Genomic DNA, 16,869 nt, shown 5'->3' with positions numbered 1-16,869 from the left:
ATATGGGGGTTACAAGTTTAAAAATGTGAAAATTGAACATTGGAGAACATTGGGTCCCCTGCCCACCTGTCATCAGCAGCTCTAATCTTCTGAATGGATGACAGGAGCAGCCCCATGGTTATACCTTTGGAAGATAAGAGCAGCTGCTGATGATAGGTGGGCGAGGGAGTCACAAATGCTGCATGAGTGTGCTCTGCATAAACTGCCTTTGTTGGATGTATTTATATAGAGTTATCTATCCATACCAACCTCATGTTTTGGTGAATATTCTCAGTCTACCCAGTGAGACAACTGTGTGACATTTAAATATATATTCCATTGTTGGATCCACAATTTGGACCTCTTAGCAAAACACACACACATCTTCCATGTAGTTAAGTGTTGTTTAGGTTAAATAGATAACAGTGTTTTGGCTAATTTAGGTTGCATATCTTGAGAACTTAATCCCAGCTATGCTAATATTTATATAAGTTATATATTTGCAGTGTTTTGCTTTACCTTTTTTTAAAGCAGACATTGGGGGTTTGCAAAAATGACATTTTCTATAAAAATCATTGGTTATCTCAGGCAGGGTCCTCTACACTTCCTGTGTCAATGTTTGTATATGTCTGTCATTTGCAACCTCTATTTATTGTACAACCCTGCATAATATGTTGGCACTATATAAATACAGTATACTAACAATCTAAAATACTGTGGTGACATTGCTTCTTTTTGTTTTTCTGCTCTGGTTCTAGAGAGTATTGGGACAGCAGCAGGAGATTAACAACCTCGTACAGAGAAAGATTGCTGTAGACGAAGAAAATACCTTACTGAAAAAGGAGTTGGATGACCTCCAACTAAAATTAAAAGATAAAAGTCAGGAGCTTAAGGTAGCTTGTCTTATACATATTTTCCAGTTGTCTTACTGTGAAGTGCTGAGCTTCAAGCTGTGTCACTCAATGTGCCATAGAAAGGGACATACACTGCAGAAGAATTGCCTCAGGCTTCTCTTAGCTTAGCAGTTCTTTCTCATACAGCCAACTCTGAGCACTTCTTTAAAGTCGGGAATCTGAGGCTTGTAACTTTCAAATAAATACTTAATGATGAATATGGAGCAAGTGATAGTAGTGTGAATATGTGACTTCTTTTTAATTACATACTGATGGGACTAGTATTATTAATTGATAAACCCAAGGTCTGGAATGATGTGTCTGTACGGGTCTCAAAAATAGCTAGGGACATCATCAAAGGCATCTCGATCAATTAAAGAATTCCTCGCATGTGTGCGCTCATCAGAACTGCCATTCAGTTAGAAAAAAAGTCCCTTCCACCTGGATTACGGGGAAAAAAATTAAAATTATGGCTGTTTCTTGCAGCCTGACGACTGAGGTCACTTAATTAGACATTGTTGATTGACTGTCAAATCCATGTGTAATTATTTCTGAGGTTGTAATGTGCAATTCTAATTTTTGTTAAACAGAACACTAAGCAGAGTTTGGAGAAAAACGAGGAGCAGAGGGCAGCCATTTTAAAAAATTTGGAGCAAGAGAAAGAAGATTTAAGCAAGAAATGTGCTGACCTGCTTAATGACCTGGAGAAAGCAAAGAAGCAGGAGGCACAGTGGAGAGGAGAAAAGTCTGGCATTGATGCCAAAATTAAGGTATGCTGCAGAGCAGCTGGATTCCCTCACATGATTTTTCTAACTACATTGTGGCGTGCACTTATGCTTTGCGTTATTTGCTGTGATAACAACTTATGTATTCAAACATGCCAGTTGGGACTGACATTCATTTAAATTCCTACACTTAAAACCCACAGCTCTTTAAAAATTGATGCTGCAAAGCAGGAAACTGACATCAAATAGCCATCCTTAAGTCTAATCATTAAACAGTATAACAGACTTCATTCTTGCTGAAAACTTAAACAATACATACGTATTCACAAGGAAAAAAAATGTTTCACTTTTTGTAATAACTTACTGCTATGTCCTGAATGTTCTGTACATGTTATTTATTTTTATATATATATATATATATATATATATATATATATATATATGTATACACTATTTTGCAGTATATACTACCTTTACTACTTTTCAGCATTCTACTTGTTTTACTCCAGATTAACAAATGAAAAACAGTACTTGCTAAAGCAAAGTCAAAAGTGAGATTTATTTATATGATGTTTGTATGCACAGAAATAGTTCAAACATTTTCAAGCTGCATTAAATTTTTTTTCTACGTTTGTTCTTAATGTTTATGCTACATTCAAATGAGAAAATTATTATTTCTAGTGGTATAGTGATAGTTACTGTCCAGAAATGCCATTCAGAGGAAAAATAATAATAATTGATTTTGATATAGAGCACCTTCTACCTCTAGGTGAAAGACTGTCCATTTCTTTTTGATGCTTGTTCACACATAGCAGCAGTAAGCAATGAAAAATCTAATTTATAACCTCACTGCTTTTTGGTATTTCTGGTGATTTCTGCACTTATATCCAATATGGCTGAAAAAGCTATGTTATTCTCACCTAGGGTCCCCCCCCCTTCCCACTGCAAGGGGAAAGTGATTGTTTTTTACAGGACATATTAGAAAAGAGTACAAATATAGCAATCATCATCAGGACGAGGGTCTTTCAAAATCACAATTAAGGCCTGAGCTTTTCATGCCCTTCTGGTTTCGTAGTTCACAATCGGGGGCCATGGCTTTTCAAGTCTTTCTTCCTTCCTTGTTTATCGCCATGGTCACTCCTGTGTCTGTCTTCACAAAAATGACCCCTTTCCCTCTTTCAGTTGTGTGGGGGTTCCAGGACAGGTTTTGTTTAATGATACGTGCAGGGACTGCTGGGAACCATTGTTATAAAGAAGAGCATGCTGGCTGATGCAGTGAAGAGTTAGGTAAATTTTGTACATTGGTCATTAAAAAGAAATTGTATATTAGAGAAAGGCTTGTTTTGTTGCCTAAACTAGTTCTTTAATGAAGTAGTTAGAAAATTTTCTGTGCTGTTTATCAACCACTGGAATTAACAGTGATACTGTAACTCACATTAACCGTTGATATTCCACGTTCTATTTGGTCCACTAGTTAACTCTGCACATCACCGTTACACACCCATCCTACTAGTTATGTTTGTAACACCCTTCCCAGCCTTCATCTACTAGTAATTTTACACTCATCTCCAACCACTGTTTACCATTGCACCCCTTCCCATGTACTAGTCACATTTGAAATCCCATTCATTTACTAGTCATTTACTAGTTTTACCTCTGTATCTCCATCTAAACACTAGTCAATTCTGCACATTCATTTAACCACTGCACGTCGTTGTACTCTTTGGATACTCTTTTTACCACTGTGCCGCCTTTACCATTTTTCAACCTCAATCATGCTTATGTTCCTTTAAATTGTAATGTGGGAATCTATGTGGCCATGGGTAGTGCCACCATTGGGGTGGATTCCAAAGAGTCTACTAGGTCAGGATATTGCAGGGCAATCGGCCTTTAGGAGTGTTAGGGGGATTTGTGCCACCCTGGTGGTGCCACTGCTACAATAAAAACACTTATTTTATATCAGTATTGATAATGGTTAGGACCTCTATTAAGCCTTTTTTTCTGTTTACATCCACAGCTTTATACACTTTACTTTTGCTTCTAGTAGTTATTGATACATAGAGTGGAGAATGAAAGAAACATCTAATATGTTTACAAAGTACAGTAAAAACAGGAGTTTTAACACTGACTAATCTAAAACTAAGCAAAAAATGTTGCTAAATCATCTGCCTTCAGCGATCTGCATCTCCCCAGAGGAATCTATCTATTTTATCATGTCTTGATTTCCTGTGATGGTTTCCAAGCTATAAATGTGTTTTTTTGTCTTTGACACATCACATGGGATTTGTTGTAACATTTTTTGTTCATAGTTTTGATGATCTTTTGGCTCAGGTTTTATATGCATTTAGTCATTTTATTTATTTGTTCATACTTTTTTTATTTTATACATATGTACATTTGATTTGTTATTATTGAATTATATTTTTTCAACCAGCTTACATCTGTGTATTGTTTTTGAGTTAGAAAATGTTATGTGCAGGCTGCCTGTGAACATGTCACCTGCCTTTACTTGAATAAATCTGGAGTCACCATTGGAGTTCTCAAGTGTGTCATTAGGCACTTTGGCAGTTCAACATGTGTGAAATTCAATCAACAATGACATACATACATGTTAGTGGACTTGAGGAAGAGAAAACACTAATTTTATTATTATACAGAATTTAATGATGTTTTCTTTCTTACATCTATTTCACAGGCTCTAGAATTGAATTTAAGGGAAGCTGGTAACCAGATGGAGTCTATGCACAATAAAATAAACAGCCTGTCATCACAGGTTGCTGTTAAACAGACTGAGCTGGCACACAAAGAGGTTGATCTGATTAGACTGAGGTGAGTAGATGGAAAAAATGGTTAATGCTCAGTATGAAAGAAAAAGTGGAGCATAAAGATTTGCATGCTTAGATAGGGCCTGTTAGACACCAAGCAGGAATATGAAAAACAACAGCAACTACTTCAACAGTGTTTTATGGAGGTATACATAGGTATTCTAGGTGTCCAGAAAAACTATTTATTTAAATCTAGCAAAGGTGTGTGTGTGTATGTATGTGTATGTGTGTGTGTGTGTGTGTGTGTGTGTGTGTGTGTATATATATATATATATATATATATATATATATATATATTATTGTTTTTTTAAAGGGTTTTTGAACAACATATTTGAGGGGAAAATTTAGATAATTACAATAACAACAAAAAATTCATATAAGTTCAACTCAAAAAATTGAGTTGAACTTATATAAATTCTTGCATCATACAAGTTTCCAACTAAATATTGTCACATCAGTATTTCATTATTATGACATACAATGGTCTTTGTAAATGCAAAATAAATAGGTTTTACATTATTTCTTGTTATTAGGTTTTATTTACTTTGTTATTTGAAAAATATACTAACTTGTTAGAGGAATAATCAGTTCTTAAAATATAAATTTCTTTGAGTAGAACCTCCTTCTTTGATGATACTACAAGTACTAGTACAAATACAGGCAGTGAAAAGACCAATCAAACACTGAAAATGAACATGTGATCTATTGGACCCTGGTTACAATGAAAAAACTTAATCTTAATCACCTGTCATCAGAAATACCCATTGGGAGAACACTTTCACACTATGTATTTTGTTGGAATAAACTAGGATCCCAGTAAATACAAATGATATCATGTAAATCACTTGAAATAATTGAAGGTGCAATTAAAACTTTAGTACTTAGTAACTTTAGGTTTCTAGTTGGTCCCTACTCTACCTTGGGAAAAACAAGATAATGTGATGTGCATCAAATATTGATTAAAAACATTTTACTAAAATAAATTGTTGGCACAACATTGCTGACTTTAATTTCTGCACGTTTTTTGCCTGACTGTTAAGGTGACACTCTAGCTTAGAGATTTACTACAGTCAACAGTACTGGAAAATTTTGTGAATTGTGACCTCTTGCAACCACTCCCTCTATAGGTAGCCTCTACAGTAAACCTTAGGGACTATTAACTTCTTTGTCATTTCCAGAAGAATAGTTAAGTGTAAACTGGGCTTTTCCCTAATTCAGAAGAAGACTGGAATTCTTCATTTTTTGTAAAGGTCTTAATAAGTATCAGCTTAAAAAAAACACACACAAGTTGATAAGGAGGTAGTCATTAATTATTAGAAATAAGGACATCTCTGTCTTTAAGGTACTATGAACACTTCTGGGCTGCTTCTGTGATTGTACCTGGTCACACAATATTTGCATTCATTTGAACTGGCTGAACAGTGCTCCACGGTAGTAGTAAATAAAATTAACCTATTTTCTCAGGAGTGCACTGTTGTACATTTCCCTGTGGTGCAGCACAATGTGCTCTACAGGTACCGTGGAGTGTGATTAAGAATGAATGGCTCCACATCGCATAATGTGTGGTATTACATGCTCATTTTTTTAAGCACTCGCTCCTTATAACTACTATAATGGTGGGGAAAGTTTTAAAGGGTTTTACAGTACAATCCCAAAGTGAACTAAGATATAGGACAGTCCAGAGACCAAAGGAAAAAGGATTTATCAACAAAGCAGAATAATAGAATGAAGGGAACAGGTAAACCTTACCCACATGTAGGTAGCATCTAAATTTCATTTATGGATTTTTTAAACCTAAATGCTTTTTATTGTTTATTGATACAAGTACATGCAAGGTAACCTTAGAAGAGTATTTCCTTTATATTTCTGTGTCACCAATGTCTCCAATCTTGTTTTAAGAGTATACGACTACTTCAGCATTTTTTTATGTTCAGTCATTTTAATACACCAAAAATCTTTTGAACTGATTACAATTACAGGAATGTAGAAGTTGCATATAAGCTTACTGGGGATCAATTCTAAGCAATCTTTATTCCCTTTGTCTAAAAATGGGCAGTGTGAACTTCTCTTAGCCTTCTGCCAAGTGTGTAGGGAGACGGTCTAAAGAAAGATTATGGTTTCAGGTATATAATCTTTCACCTTTTAATATTCCATGCAGTTTGATTTTAAGCTCCTTGCTCCTTTAACTATTCCCAGCTCATTTTTTTGCAGCATGCTTAGCCTAATCTCTTTCTACTATTGGTCCAAAGTTTGTAGGACTTACTAAAAAAAAATCTGAATGTAGTAAAATTTTCTGTTCAGATATTATTTTGTTAAACTTTGAAAAACAGTGTTAGACAATTCAAAAAGTTGTTCTAAATGTGGTCTTGTATGGAATATATGTATTGTAAACTTGTTAATGCTTGTGAAGATTATCGTCTTTGGATGTGTATAAAATATATAGGAAAGCATATTAGTCAGAGAGCCATTGTCAGGTTAACCTCTGGTCATTTTAGGGTTTAACCATTTTTGCTGGGCTTTCTAATAAGTGATAGGTGTGCATGTTGGAAGATATGCTCAGTTGGTTTGCTAGAAGAAAGGTACTATAAACAGTTAAAATAATTTGATTTTCTGTGACCTAATTCGGGAGATCCTGTTCTAGTTATAGGATGTGTAGTTTAGAGCAAGTGTTAGCAATTTACTAAAAATACAATAATGAAGTACTGTTCACATCTACACCTCATCATTCTCAATAGTAATACAATCTCACTGAATGAAACTAGATCTATCATGATGCTAAACCTTTTATCGTATGACACTTGTATAATGTTCCATGAACGCTATTATGATTCAACAGGGCTTCAGCGATTACATACAATGTCCCCCTGTTTGGCTGCACGTCTACTTTTCTACCTAAAATGTAATGACTGCTCTTTGAGAAAGTTTACTGTGTACAAAAAGGCCTTGACTCAGTAGTTTAAATGGCCTTTAGCTGCATGAAACTACAAGAGAAGACAAAAAAATCCCTTAACTTGCTGTTTGTACATCTTTTTATGTAATGGCATAACCCTTCCCTAACTTCCCCAGGCTTTTTTTGGTTTTAGACATATAATTTATTTTGTCTGACAATATATTTTTATTGTTACATACTGATTCTGTTGATACTGATCACCTTTATGTTTGTGTATAGGTGTACATTATATACACTATTCTTGGGTCCCCATTTGTGTTGTATATTCCACTGTTGTACCTATGTGCTAGCTGCATCATATTTGTCATTATTTATTAAATTAAATGTGAATATATTGGTACATATTGGCATATTTATAACAAAAAAGCATTTGTTGTGCCATTTTTTTCTCTTCAGACTGTGGTTTGTGTGCTTTCTAAAAGTAATACACACAGAGGCCCAAGGCTTTTTTCAGTGCATTCTAAAACTGTGGGGTTAGTCGCTCATGGGCATCCACATGAGGAGCCCAGGAGTCAACTGCAGCGCCTAAAATTCAAATTATTAGAAGCATCCAAGAGCCAAACTGCACACAAAGAGAAAATGAACACAAAATAGATCCCAGCCTCACCCATACAGTTGAATAGGAGCTGTTGGGAACACCAGTTTTGTCCTTGAACACTTTTATTTTTATGAATGTGGAATGTATTTATGTGATTTTAAATTTCTGTTGGGCTTAAAATTTGCAGTGGAAAGAATTTTTAACAAGATAGTTTTATACACGGAAGAACTCTTTAAACTCTAATGATAAACTTCTCTGTTTTGCACACTTTAGGTTCGCTAAATATACCAATAAAAGAGTTTTTCTATATCTGTATAAATATTCATGTTGATCATGCCAGAAATACATTACCTTTGCTGTGTTTTGTGCACACTTTCAGTGTTAACTTAGGGGATCTAGTTTGTCCTTCTAGTTCCTATATCCAGACTACAGAGTGCCTGTCTATGTTGTAGAGGTGGGGGGTTAAGTAAAAATACAATTGGGCAATGGTGAGTGCATTGGAAGGTCTACGGGTATTGTTTTGTAAATAGAGGGTCTAGTAAAAAAAAAAAAAAAAAAAAACGGAAAACGTGTGTGTTTTTCTCCAATTACAGAGCAGCTGCACTCCTCACTCACCAATCTACTGCTACCCTATGCCGCCTATTTCAATGAAAAAAAAAAGATTTTATTATGTGGTTTCAGGCACTGTCTGGTGCTCACCGCTACATAAGCAGGAGTGCCTAAGCAACTCAGTGGCTGGAACTTTACATTTTAGCTGTCATGACCTGCTAGCAGCCTTATGTCTTTCCTCCTGCTAGGGGTTTTGTCAATACACATGCATAGAACACTTTGGTTAAAGTGCTGTTAAGCACCTGGCATGGTCTTTGAGGGATGTCTCTTTTGACCAGCCTTTAACAGTATACTCAAAGAAGCCACATGAGGGAAATATGTTCACCTTCCTCAATGGTAAAAGTTTAGGTAAAAATCTCCTTCTTTTAGTTTCTGTCCTATCATACTATCCATGTCTGGACCTCCAAAACTTAGTACCCTGTTCAGGCTCAAAATCTGTCTAACCCTCTGATCTATCATAGGTTTCGACCAAAGGGGTCTTTTTTTCCTTTCCTAAGTTTGAAAGTAGTTGTCCATTTTTGCTTAAAAACCTGTCCTGTTCCTTGACCAAGATCTTGTACAGAGATGTTTCCGTTTGCTACCCGTGACTCCTGTGCAATTTAAATTTGGTTCTGTTTAGCTGTACCTAAGAAACTGCTGTTTAGACCTTTTAGAGAAAATAGTTTCTCTCTTTTAACCCATAAGGTGTTTTTTTTCAGCAGTAACCTAAATTTTCATTCTGCATTGGACCAAGATGACTTGTTACCCAGATGTTTCTGCTGTTCCTTGAAAAAAAATCTTTCCTTCCTTGCTTTGATTACAGTTTTGCTTTGACTGTTAGAGTCAATTTCTTAGCTGCTTTCCCTCCTTTCCTGTCAAGAATAACTGCAATATATGCATGAGTATTTCTTGTTCTTTTCTCAGGTTGTGGGGCTGCCACATGTGTCCTGTTCTTGGACCTGTTATCTGTGTTTCCCACCCCTCAGATAAATTGCATTTTGACATCCAAAAAGACTTGCATTGTTCGACAAATGAAAAGGGATAAAAATAGTATTTTTTGTACCTATCACTGAAACCCCATTATTTGTAGACCACAGGTACACATATCATACATCTCTGTGTTTATGGTCATGCTTTGCATCAAAACTAAGGCATGCTGACAGTAAGAGGATGGCTGTTTTTTTTTTTTTTTTTTTTTTTTTTTTTTTGTTTTTTTTTTTTTTGCTTGCTAGGGTCAAGTGTTCGAGTTATCCTGCTACACACAGAAAGGGTAGACTTCTGTGTTTTCTAGATTTCAAGAAAAGTATTTTACACTAAGTTTCTATTTTTAAGTAAAGTAGTCATTGAGATCTAAATGTTATATATCTAGCTATCTACATGATCTTCAGAAACAGTGTTAAAACATACCTTAAAAAGTTTTAGGTATACCTAAGTCTATGAAAGGCTCTTTTTCCTACTTAAGGAACCAGTCTTTTTTTTTCCCTCCACATCTCACTTTCAACCGTTTATTAGCTGGTAAGGTACCAGGACATATCCATTTGTCTCTAATGGTATTTAACGATTTCACAGATACGGTTTCCCCACTGAGTATTGACGTTTGGTGACATTTTTTGCAGGTCAATGGAACTGGTAAAAGAAGAGTGGAAATCAAGCTCTAAGTGTAATGTGTCAAATGCCTTACTCTTGTAACCTTTCCTGAGAAGATTTGTCTCTTAAGTGCACTTTTTGTTGACATCATGTAAAGATTAGAAAGTTGTTAAAAGTGCAGCCATATATGTACACTGAATATTTGACTTGCTGCCTCCTAACTAGCAGGCATTCCTATTTATAGTGTTTTAAATAAAACCTTGTTTAAATCAAGCAAAACAAATACAAGTAATTCAGTGTAGAGTGTGCCAGGTAATTTCTTTAGTTATATTTGGTCTTTCAAATGGCATGTTTAGCTACCATTCCTCAAACTTCAGCAAGTGTAGTAAGACTTTAGCAGTGTTTGCTAAATGTATGCTGATATTTGCTTACTATGGTTACATCCAGTGTTCTCACTGATATTTCTATTTAGAAAGCTGACACTGTATCTAAAGGGTGCTTGGAGGTAATGGAGAAAATTTCCTGATAGTTTAAATGATTTGCAAACAATTGATGAATGAGAAGCTCTTCAAATTAATATTTACTCAATATGATTTGAATTATCTTTATACTAGGCAGCACTAGGGCAGCACAGTGGCTCAGAGGTAAGTGCTCTGGTCCCTGCAGTGCTAGGTCCTAGGTTCGAATCTCAGCCAAGACACTATTTGCATGGAGTTTGCAGGTTCTCCCGGTGTTTGTGTGGGTTTCCTCTGGGTACTCTTGTTTCCTCCCACATTCCAAAAAGCATGCAGTTAGGTTAATTAACTTCCCCAAAAAAATTGTCCTTAGACTGTAATAAAGAGATATGACGGAGGTAGGGACATTAGATTGTGAGCCACTCTGAGGGACAGCTAGTGACATGACTATGTACTTTGTACAGCACTGCATAGTATGATGGTGCTATATACATACTGTATTACCATAATAGGCCTCATTCCTACTAACTTACACTCTGTATTTATTTTTATATTGGGGGATATTAAAAATTGTGCTGAAGGCTATGTCTGAGTATGCAATGTACAGACTGCGTGTGTAGAGGGGAGGGAAAGAAATGTGTGAGAGCTCAGGAGACACATTTGATAATTTTAGGAACATTGTTACCTATGGTAAGAGGTTTTCTTTATGAAGACATTAGTGGCCCATTAGATGTCTGATTTTTTTTCCCCCAATGTCCATTAGATATAGCTCTGGGAGCAAAAGTTTATGTTTGCAACTCAGGTACAGTGGCAGACACACAGGAGTAAAATGTAACATTGCTAAAAGGTGTGTGAGGTGCGTGCCTGGAACCTCTCGTGTTTCTTACAGGGACAATACCTAGGAAAAAAGGGCAGAAATTCTGAAATGTGTTTTTCTTTTTAGGCTGTATGGATGTCAGGAGCCCAGTTTTAGTGTGTTCTTTAAATTAAGTTGGTCATCAAGATAAGGATTCTTCAACAGTTTACTACTATAATTAAAGTGAATTTTTTTGCTAAACCTGATAGAATTGTATGTTACAATTTGTTACTGAATGTTTCATGCATATTTTTCAGTTTCCAGATACTGTTTTTAGCACTTTGCACCACTAACCCTCTTAATGTTTCTTGTTCCATCACAGTAGGAGTCTGGGTGGTTGCAAACTTTAAAATATACAAAGATGCCTAGTGTGTTTGTTTATTACTTGTTCTTGTGTTTGAAGAAATTTAGCATTTTCCCTTTTTTGAAATTTTATTTTGTATTGTTGGTGGCAGGAAAGAGTTACAGGAACTTCAGAATCTTTACAAACAAAGCAATGAGCATGCATCACAGCAAGCTGAGCTTATACAACAACTTCAGGCACTCAATGTGGACACACAGAAAGTATTGAGAAGCCAAGAGGATGCCCACATTACAGAGACCATCTCATATCAAAAAGTACGTTTTACAATAAGGGACTCCTGTTTTGGTTTAACAGTAAAATGTGGTATACTTTAGTACGGTATACCTTGTCATGGATTTTCATAACTGATGTGATTGTGCTTTGTTAAAGTATTTTGTTAAAGTATTTTGTGACAGGTTCACATAAAACAGAACCTGGCAGGTGCACCAGTAAGGACAAATTAACAGTGCTCTTCTAACTGCTCTTCTTCTAGGCCCCACCTGGTACCAAAGCTGTGGTCCATGCCTGCAAACACCTTGGCCTAAGTGGCCCGCATAAACTCTTGTAATTAACTGAAAAACAGTAGGATGCAGGGCTTAGTTTCCAAGAAAATGGAGCAATTCAGATAGACCTTGATGGTGTCATTGTTAGAGCACAACTTGCATCCTTGGGTGCATAGAAAATACATTTTGTGATTATCAAAGGTACTTGGCAGATAATAGAAAGTGCTTGTACTTGGGCAACTTTGTTAGCTTGGACACACTGACTCGGCAGATTTGCTGTGAAATAACTTACTCCATATACTAAACATTGTTTATTATTTCTAAAAATAAAGCTTGAAGGTGGAAATTTGGAATGCTTTAAATTCACCAAGCAAATATGGAGCCTTAAAATGTTTTACATTTTTCTTTATGCCTTACAATGAGTGTTTAAAGTGTCATTAGAAAGGAACTTACACCTTCCTCTGAAAAAAGGTAATTCTCCCTTACCTCAGAGCTGTCTTGTCCATAATAGATATACTTAACAAAGCCCAACTTTGTATTCTTCTAAACTGCTTCTTCCTGGGATGCATAATATGGCATGTCCCAAGAGGCTTGAGGTAATGGTGGCAAAGTCACAGTGTTAAGGTGTTACAAAGTTACTGTGTAAGTTTACATTGTATATATTAATACCTTAATGAAAAAAGTTAATGGTTTAATATTACTCTATAGAAACATTACTTTGTTCATGTGGAACAGTGTATCTGCAAAGACATCCCAGAGCTCCTGGGAGCTCTGTCTGCATAGAAACAAAGGATTAGCTGATAAAACTTTAGCACGTTTCAGCATGGCAACTTCACAGTGATAATTTTCTCACTTCCTGTCCAGAAGACAACTATGATACCAGATGGCATTAAAAATGCCTTCTCCCAGGTCTCAGAATCAATAATGGTCTTTAATTTACCAAGGGGCACTGCAGCTTGTTCTCTATAATGTTTCATTTTGGTGGGTCATGGCTTGGAACATGTATCAAGGTAATGGAAGGAAACTGTTATCACAGTCTAATGCATGAGTTTAGATAAAATTTATAAAAATTGTTTCATAGTGGAATTTTGTATATATTGTAATTACATTTTTCATCCCCTTCTCAAAGCACAGTGTCGAGTGCAATGTATATTATAATGCAGTGTGGTGTAAAAGCACAAAAAAATAAACCCGTTTACAATTTCTTATTTCTTTTCCCCCATTGTTAGCTTTATAATGACTTGAATGCGTGTTATGAAATGGCTAAGTCCAGCGAGACTCAACTACGGCAAAGTAATATTTCTCTCACTGAGCAGTTACATCAAAAGGAGCAACGTATTAGTCAGCTGCAAGTGAAACTCCAGGAAACCATCAATGCATTACTCAAGCCACCTCAAGAACCTCAGGTACAGCATTAGAAACTGTAATGTAATAATATTTTATGAGTGGTTCACCAGGCCAACATTATTGCTAGTTATGTGTTCAGTCCATCCTATAGTACTATTAACTATTTCTGTTAACCTCTCGTTTGAGCAAGCAGTGTGTACATGCTGTTCACATTTTAGAGTCCTCTGTACAGTTAAAGTAAAGGCCATTAGACGCTCACTTCACAATAAAGCCACATACATTATGGAGGGCACTTTAGTTATTACTCTTTAGTGTTTATTTTCAAGTCCAGTGGTCATAAGCAGTGTAAATCATACAATATGTATATTAATATAATTGTATAGGTATAATGCCAGCACATGGCGCTTAGTGTTTTTTTTTCCCATAAGATTTTATTTTTTATTGTCCATTTTTTAAAAAGTAACCAAATATTGCATTCAGCTTTGCAATTTTTTAGCAGTATCCCCTGTGCAGTCTGGTGCTATTGTTTAGCAGTTCCCCCTGTGGAGTATGGTGCTATCATTTAGAATGTCCACCTGTTAAAACAGGATTACCTTGCCTTGTGAATGGAACCTGTGTACTTAGTTTGGGATTTCTGACACGTATTAGCTTGTGTGTATTTGCTTCCTGGCATTGCCAAGAAGCTGCAGTTTAGAAAGCTTTTACAATGGCTGTGCCTGTGTGAACTGGGGACTTGGGACTGAAAGAGTGAGACTGACTTCATAATATACAAATACAGCTGTACTGGAACCAGGCTTCTGCAAATCACAGAACCCAGGAGCAATACAAAGAATGTCAGCAGGATTACCACAGTTTTTAGTCGCCCTCAGCAACAAAAGGTTATTAGCAAGTTTAGCAGTTTAATACTGTAGTCAAAATATTTATCATGAAATATTTTGTATCATGTAGCAGTCCATGATTGTGTGGTCAGTGAAATTTATATATACATACAGTAAGTTTAATCACTGATCAGAAAGCAGAGGTGATCTATTGTGGTTAATATTTTTCTTACCTCTGATGGGTCTGATGTTAAGAAGAGCAGATTATGATAATTTAGGTAATACACAGATGGAGAATGTATATTTTTATTGACTATAGAGAATAAGAGTATATGTCTGGTGTTTTATCATAGAAATTCTTCATTTCCAGATGAAAAATAGGATTTAAACCTGTAGTTTTACCTGTTGCTGTAATTTCTTACAGCAGGTAAAATCCTTGAAAAGAGGTTTTATCAGTTGTGTGCTGTTGTGCTAGTAACTCTATCTAATGGTTTGTGCCACACATAGCTTTAAGATCATATACAGCTCGAGATGCAGACATTTGAGGGACTTTACTGATTTACTTATATTCTGCATAATGCTTAAAATTTCTGCAGAGATGCAAGGTTTTAAGGAGCTTTTTAGTCTATACGTCATATAAAAACACCCATTTAAATAGCCACAAATAAAGTCCTGCTAACATTTATCCCATTTTGCATGTGACTTGCAAAGGTCTGCTATTTCTAAGAGATTAATGATGTATATTTAAGCCTTTTACTCTTTTATTGAAGCAAAATGAGTGGGATAAGAAGGGTTTTGGCTGATACCTTGTGGGGTAAAAGTGAGGGTACAGTGTGTGCCTGGAACTGATGCTGTGTGATATTTGCCTTGGGGCTAAGCCTATGCCTGTTTGACTCTTATGGTCGCCTTTACAGAATAAAAAAAAAATGTTTTTACATCTCCACCCCATGAAACTTTAATTTGGAAATGTATTCTCTTTTGAACATAACTTTTACTGGAGTGATTAATAAATATTTAATTGTGTTTACTGAACAAATGCAGCTAGTGTCTAGCTGTCTTGTATCTTAACTTTGTACATGTACCTGCTGACATCAAAGCCAGGTTTAGTAGCCCAGGCATCCACGGAAGCACAATAATTAACTTGAAATGAATATTTTTATTTGTAATGGAAGATCTGACAGGTGCACACTTTCTACTGATATATAATTCTGTTGCAACTGTAAAAACATTCTTTTAAATTCTCCTCTGTAGTTCTTAGCAGGGATTGCTTAGGTGAAAAATTGCTACTGAAATGTTCAAAGAGTTGATTAGTAGGAAGCACGGGGAGCCAAAACTCAAGAAATATGTTTCTTTATTACATGCATAGTAGTATATATCAGTTTTTTTTAACCTTAAGATCTTGTTTTTATTTTAAAGGCAGATGTCAGTACTCTACCACTTTAACTGTTAAATATACATCGTAATATGAAAAAAAACTCAAGAAATACAAACTAAAAAGGACATTTTTTGGGGGGTTCAGATTTGTGACTGGGCCTCAATCAAGAAATAGTACATGGCTATCTGTTATCAAGCTATATTTAGGTAGTCAATACAGAATCCAGTAAGAAAGTTTATGTGATTTTTGTTGCATACATATTCTTGCTGAGTATCCCATTAGAAAAATTACCTAGATTGAATGACGCTTTTAGATAGTGTGTTTGTAAAGATACTCGCAACTATTGGATTTTTAAAAACTTGTTACGTATCTATAACTGGCTGAGACATGGGGCCTGACTTACTAAAGCTCTCCAAGGCTGGAGAGGATACACATTCATCAGTGAAGCTGGGTGAAAACACTTGCTAACAAATAGAAAATGACTTTTAAGAAATCCATTCCAGGTTTGCTGTATCACCCAGCTTCACTAATAAAGTGTATCCTCTCCAGCCTTGGAGAGCTTTTATAAATCAGGCCCATTGACGTATTGGCTGTGCCTACCTGGGTCTAGAAAAAGATGTTTGTAAAGTCAAAGAGATTTTGTTATACATGGACTTAAATTATTAATTACCTGCTATTTAAATTAATTAGAGTTCAATAAGTGAAATGGCAGAACAGGATAGTTCTGTCTAGGTTATTCTGCTAATTAACTGTAAGTGGATTGCTGATTTTACATATCAGAACTGGAAATGTGTGCATTCCTGATCAGAACCAAAATACTATATTACCAACTGGAGGCACTACAACAATAGAACCTTAGTTCTTGAATAAATACATTCAAGTAGATTTACAGTCCAAAGCTTTTTAAATGATCTAATGACTTAATGGGGCCTAAATCTGCAAAATTGCATTATTTGAATCAGCTCAGCGGATTGTGGCTAATAAAGCTGAAGAGGTAGTATAAAAATTCACACAGCTATCAAACACAACATTCCTGCCAATATAGGGGACTGTTCACCTCACAGAATTATATTACTATTTTAAGAAA

At 35.6% G+C, this 16,869-nt stretch overlaps 1 protein-coding gene across 3 annotated transcripts in view; it reads left to right on the top strand.

Annotated features, from left to right (window-relative positions):
- The window catches only part of CNTLN (centlein), a 155,907-nt gene that overhangs the window by 31,616 nt on the left and 107,422 nt on the right, over nucleotides 1–16,869 (top strand). For all 3 annotated transcript variants that reach the window (XM_072404404.1, XM_072404403.1, XM_072404405.1), the window contains exons 5-9: nucleotides 738–872; nucleotides 1,463–1,642; nucleotides 4,293–4,426; nucleotides 11,852–12,014; nucleotides 13,472–13,648. In XM_072404404.1, the coding sequence (XP_072260505.1) occupies nucleotides 738–872; nucleotides 1,463–1,642; nucleotides 4,293–4,426; nucleotides 11,852–12,014; nucleotides 13,472–13,648 (789 nt within the window). The remainder of the gene's footprint in view (nucleotides 1–737; nucleotides 873–1,462; nucleotides 1,643–4,292; nucleotides 4,427–11,851; nucleotides 12,015–13,471; nucleotides 13,649–16,869) is intronic.

This window comes from Pyxicephalus adspersus, chromosome 3 (genome assembly GCF_032062135.1).
Source record: "Pyxicephalus adspersus chromosome 3, UCB_Pads_2.0, whole genome shotgun sequence".
NCBI lineage: Eukaryota > Metazoa > Chordata > Amphibia > Anura > Pyxicephalidae > Pyxicephalus > Pyxicephalus adspersus.
Note: the sequence above shows the minus strand (reverse complement) of the source record. Positions and strands in the feature narration are given on the sequence as shown.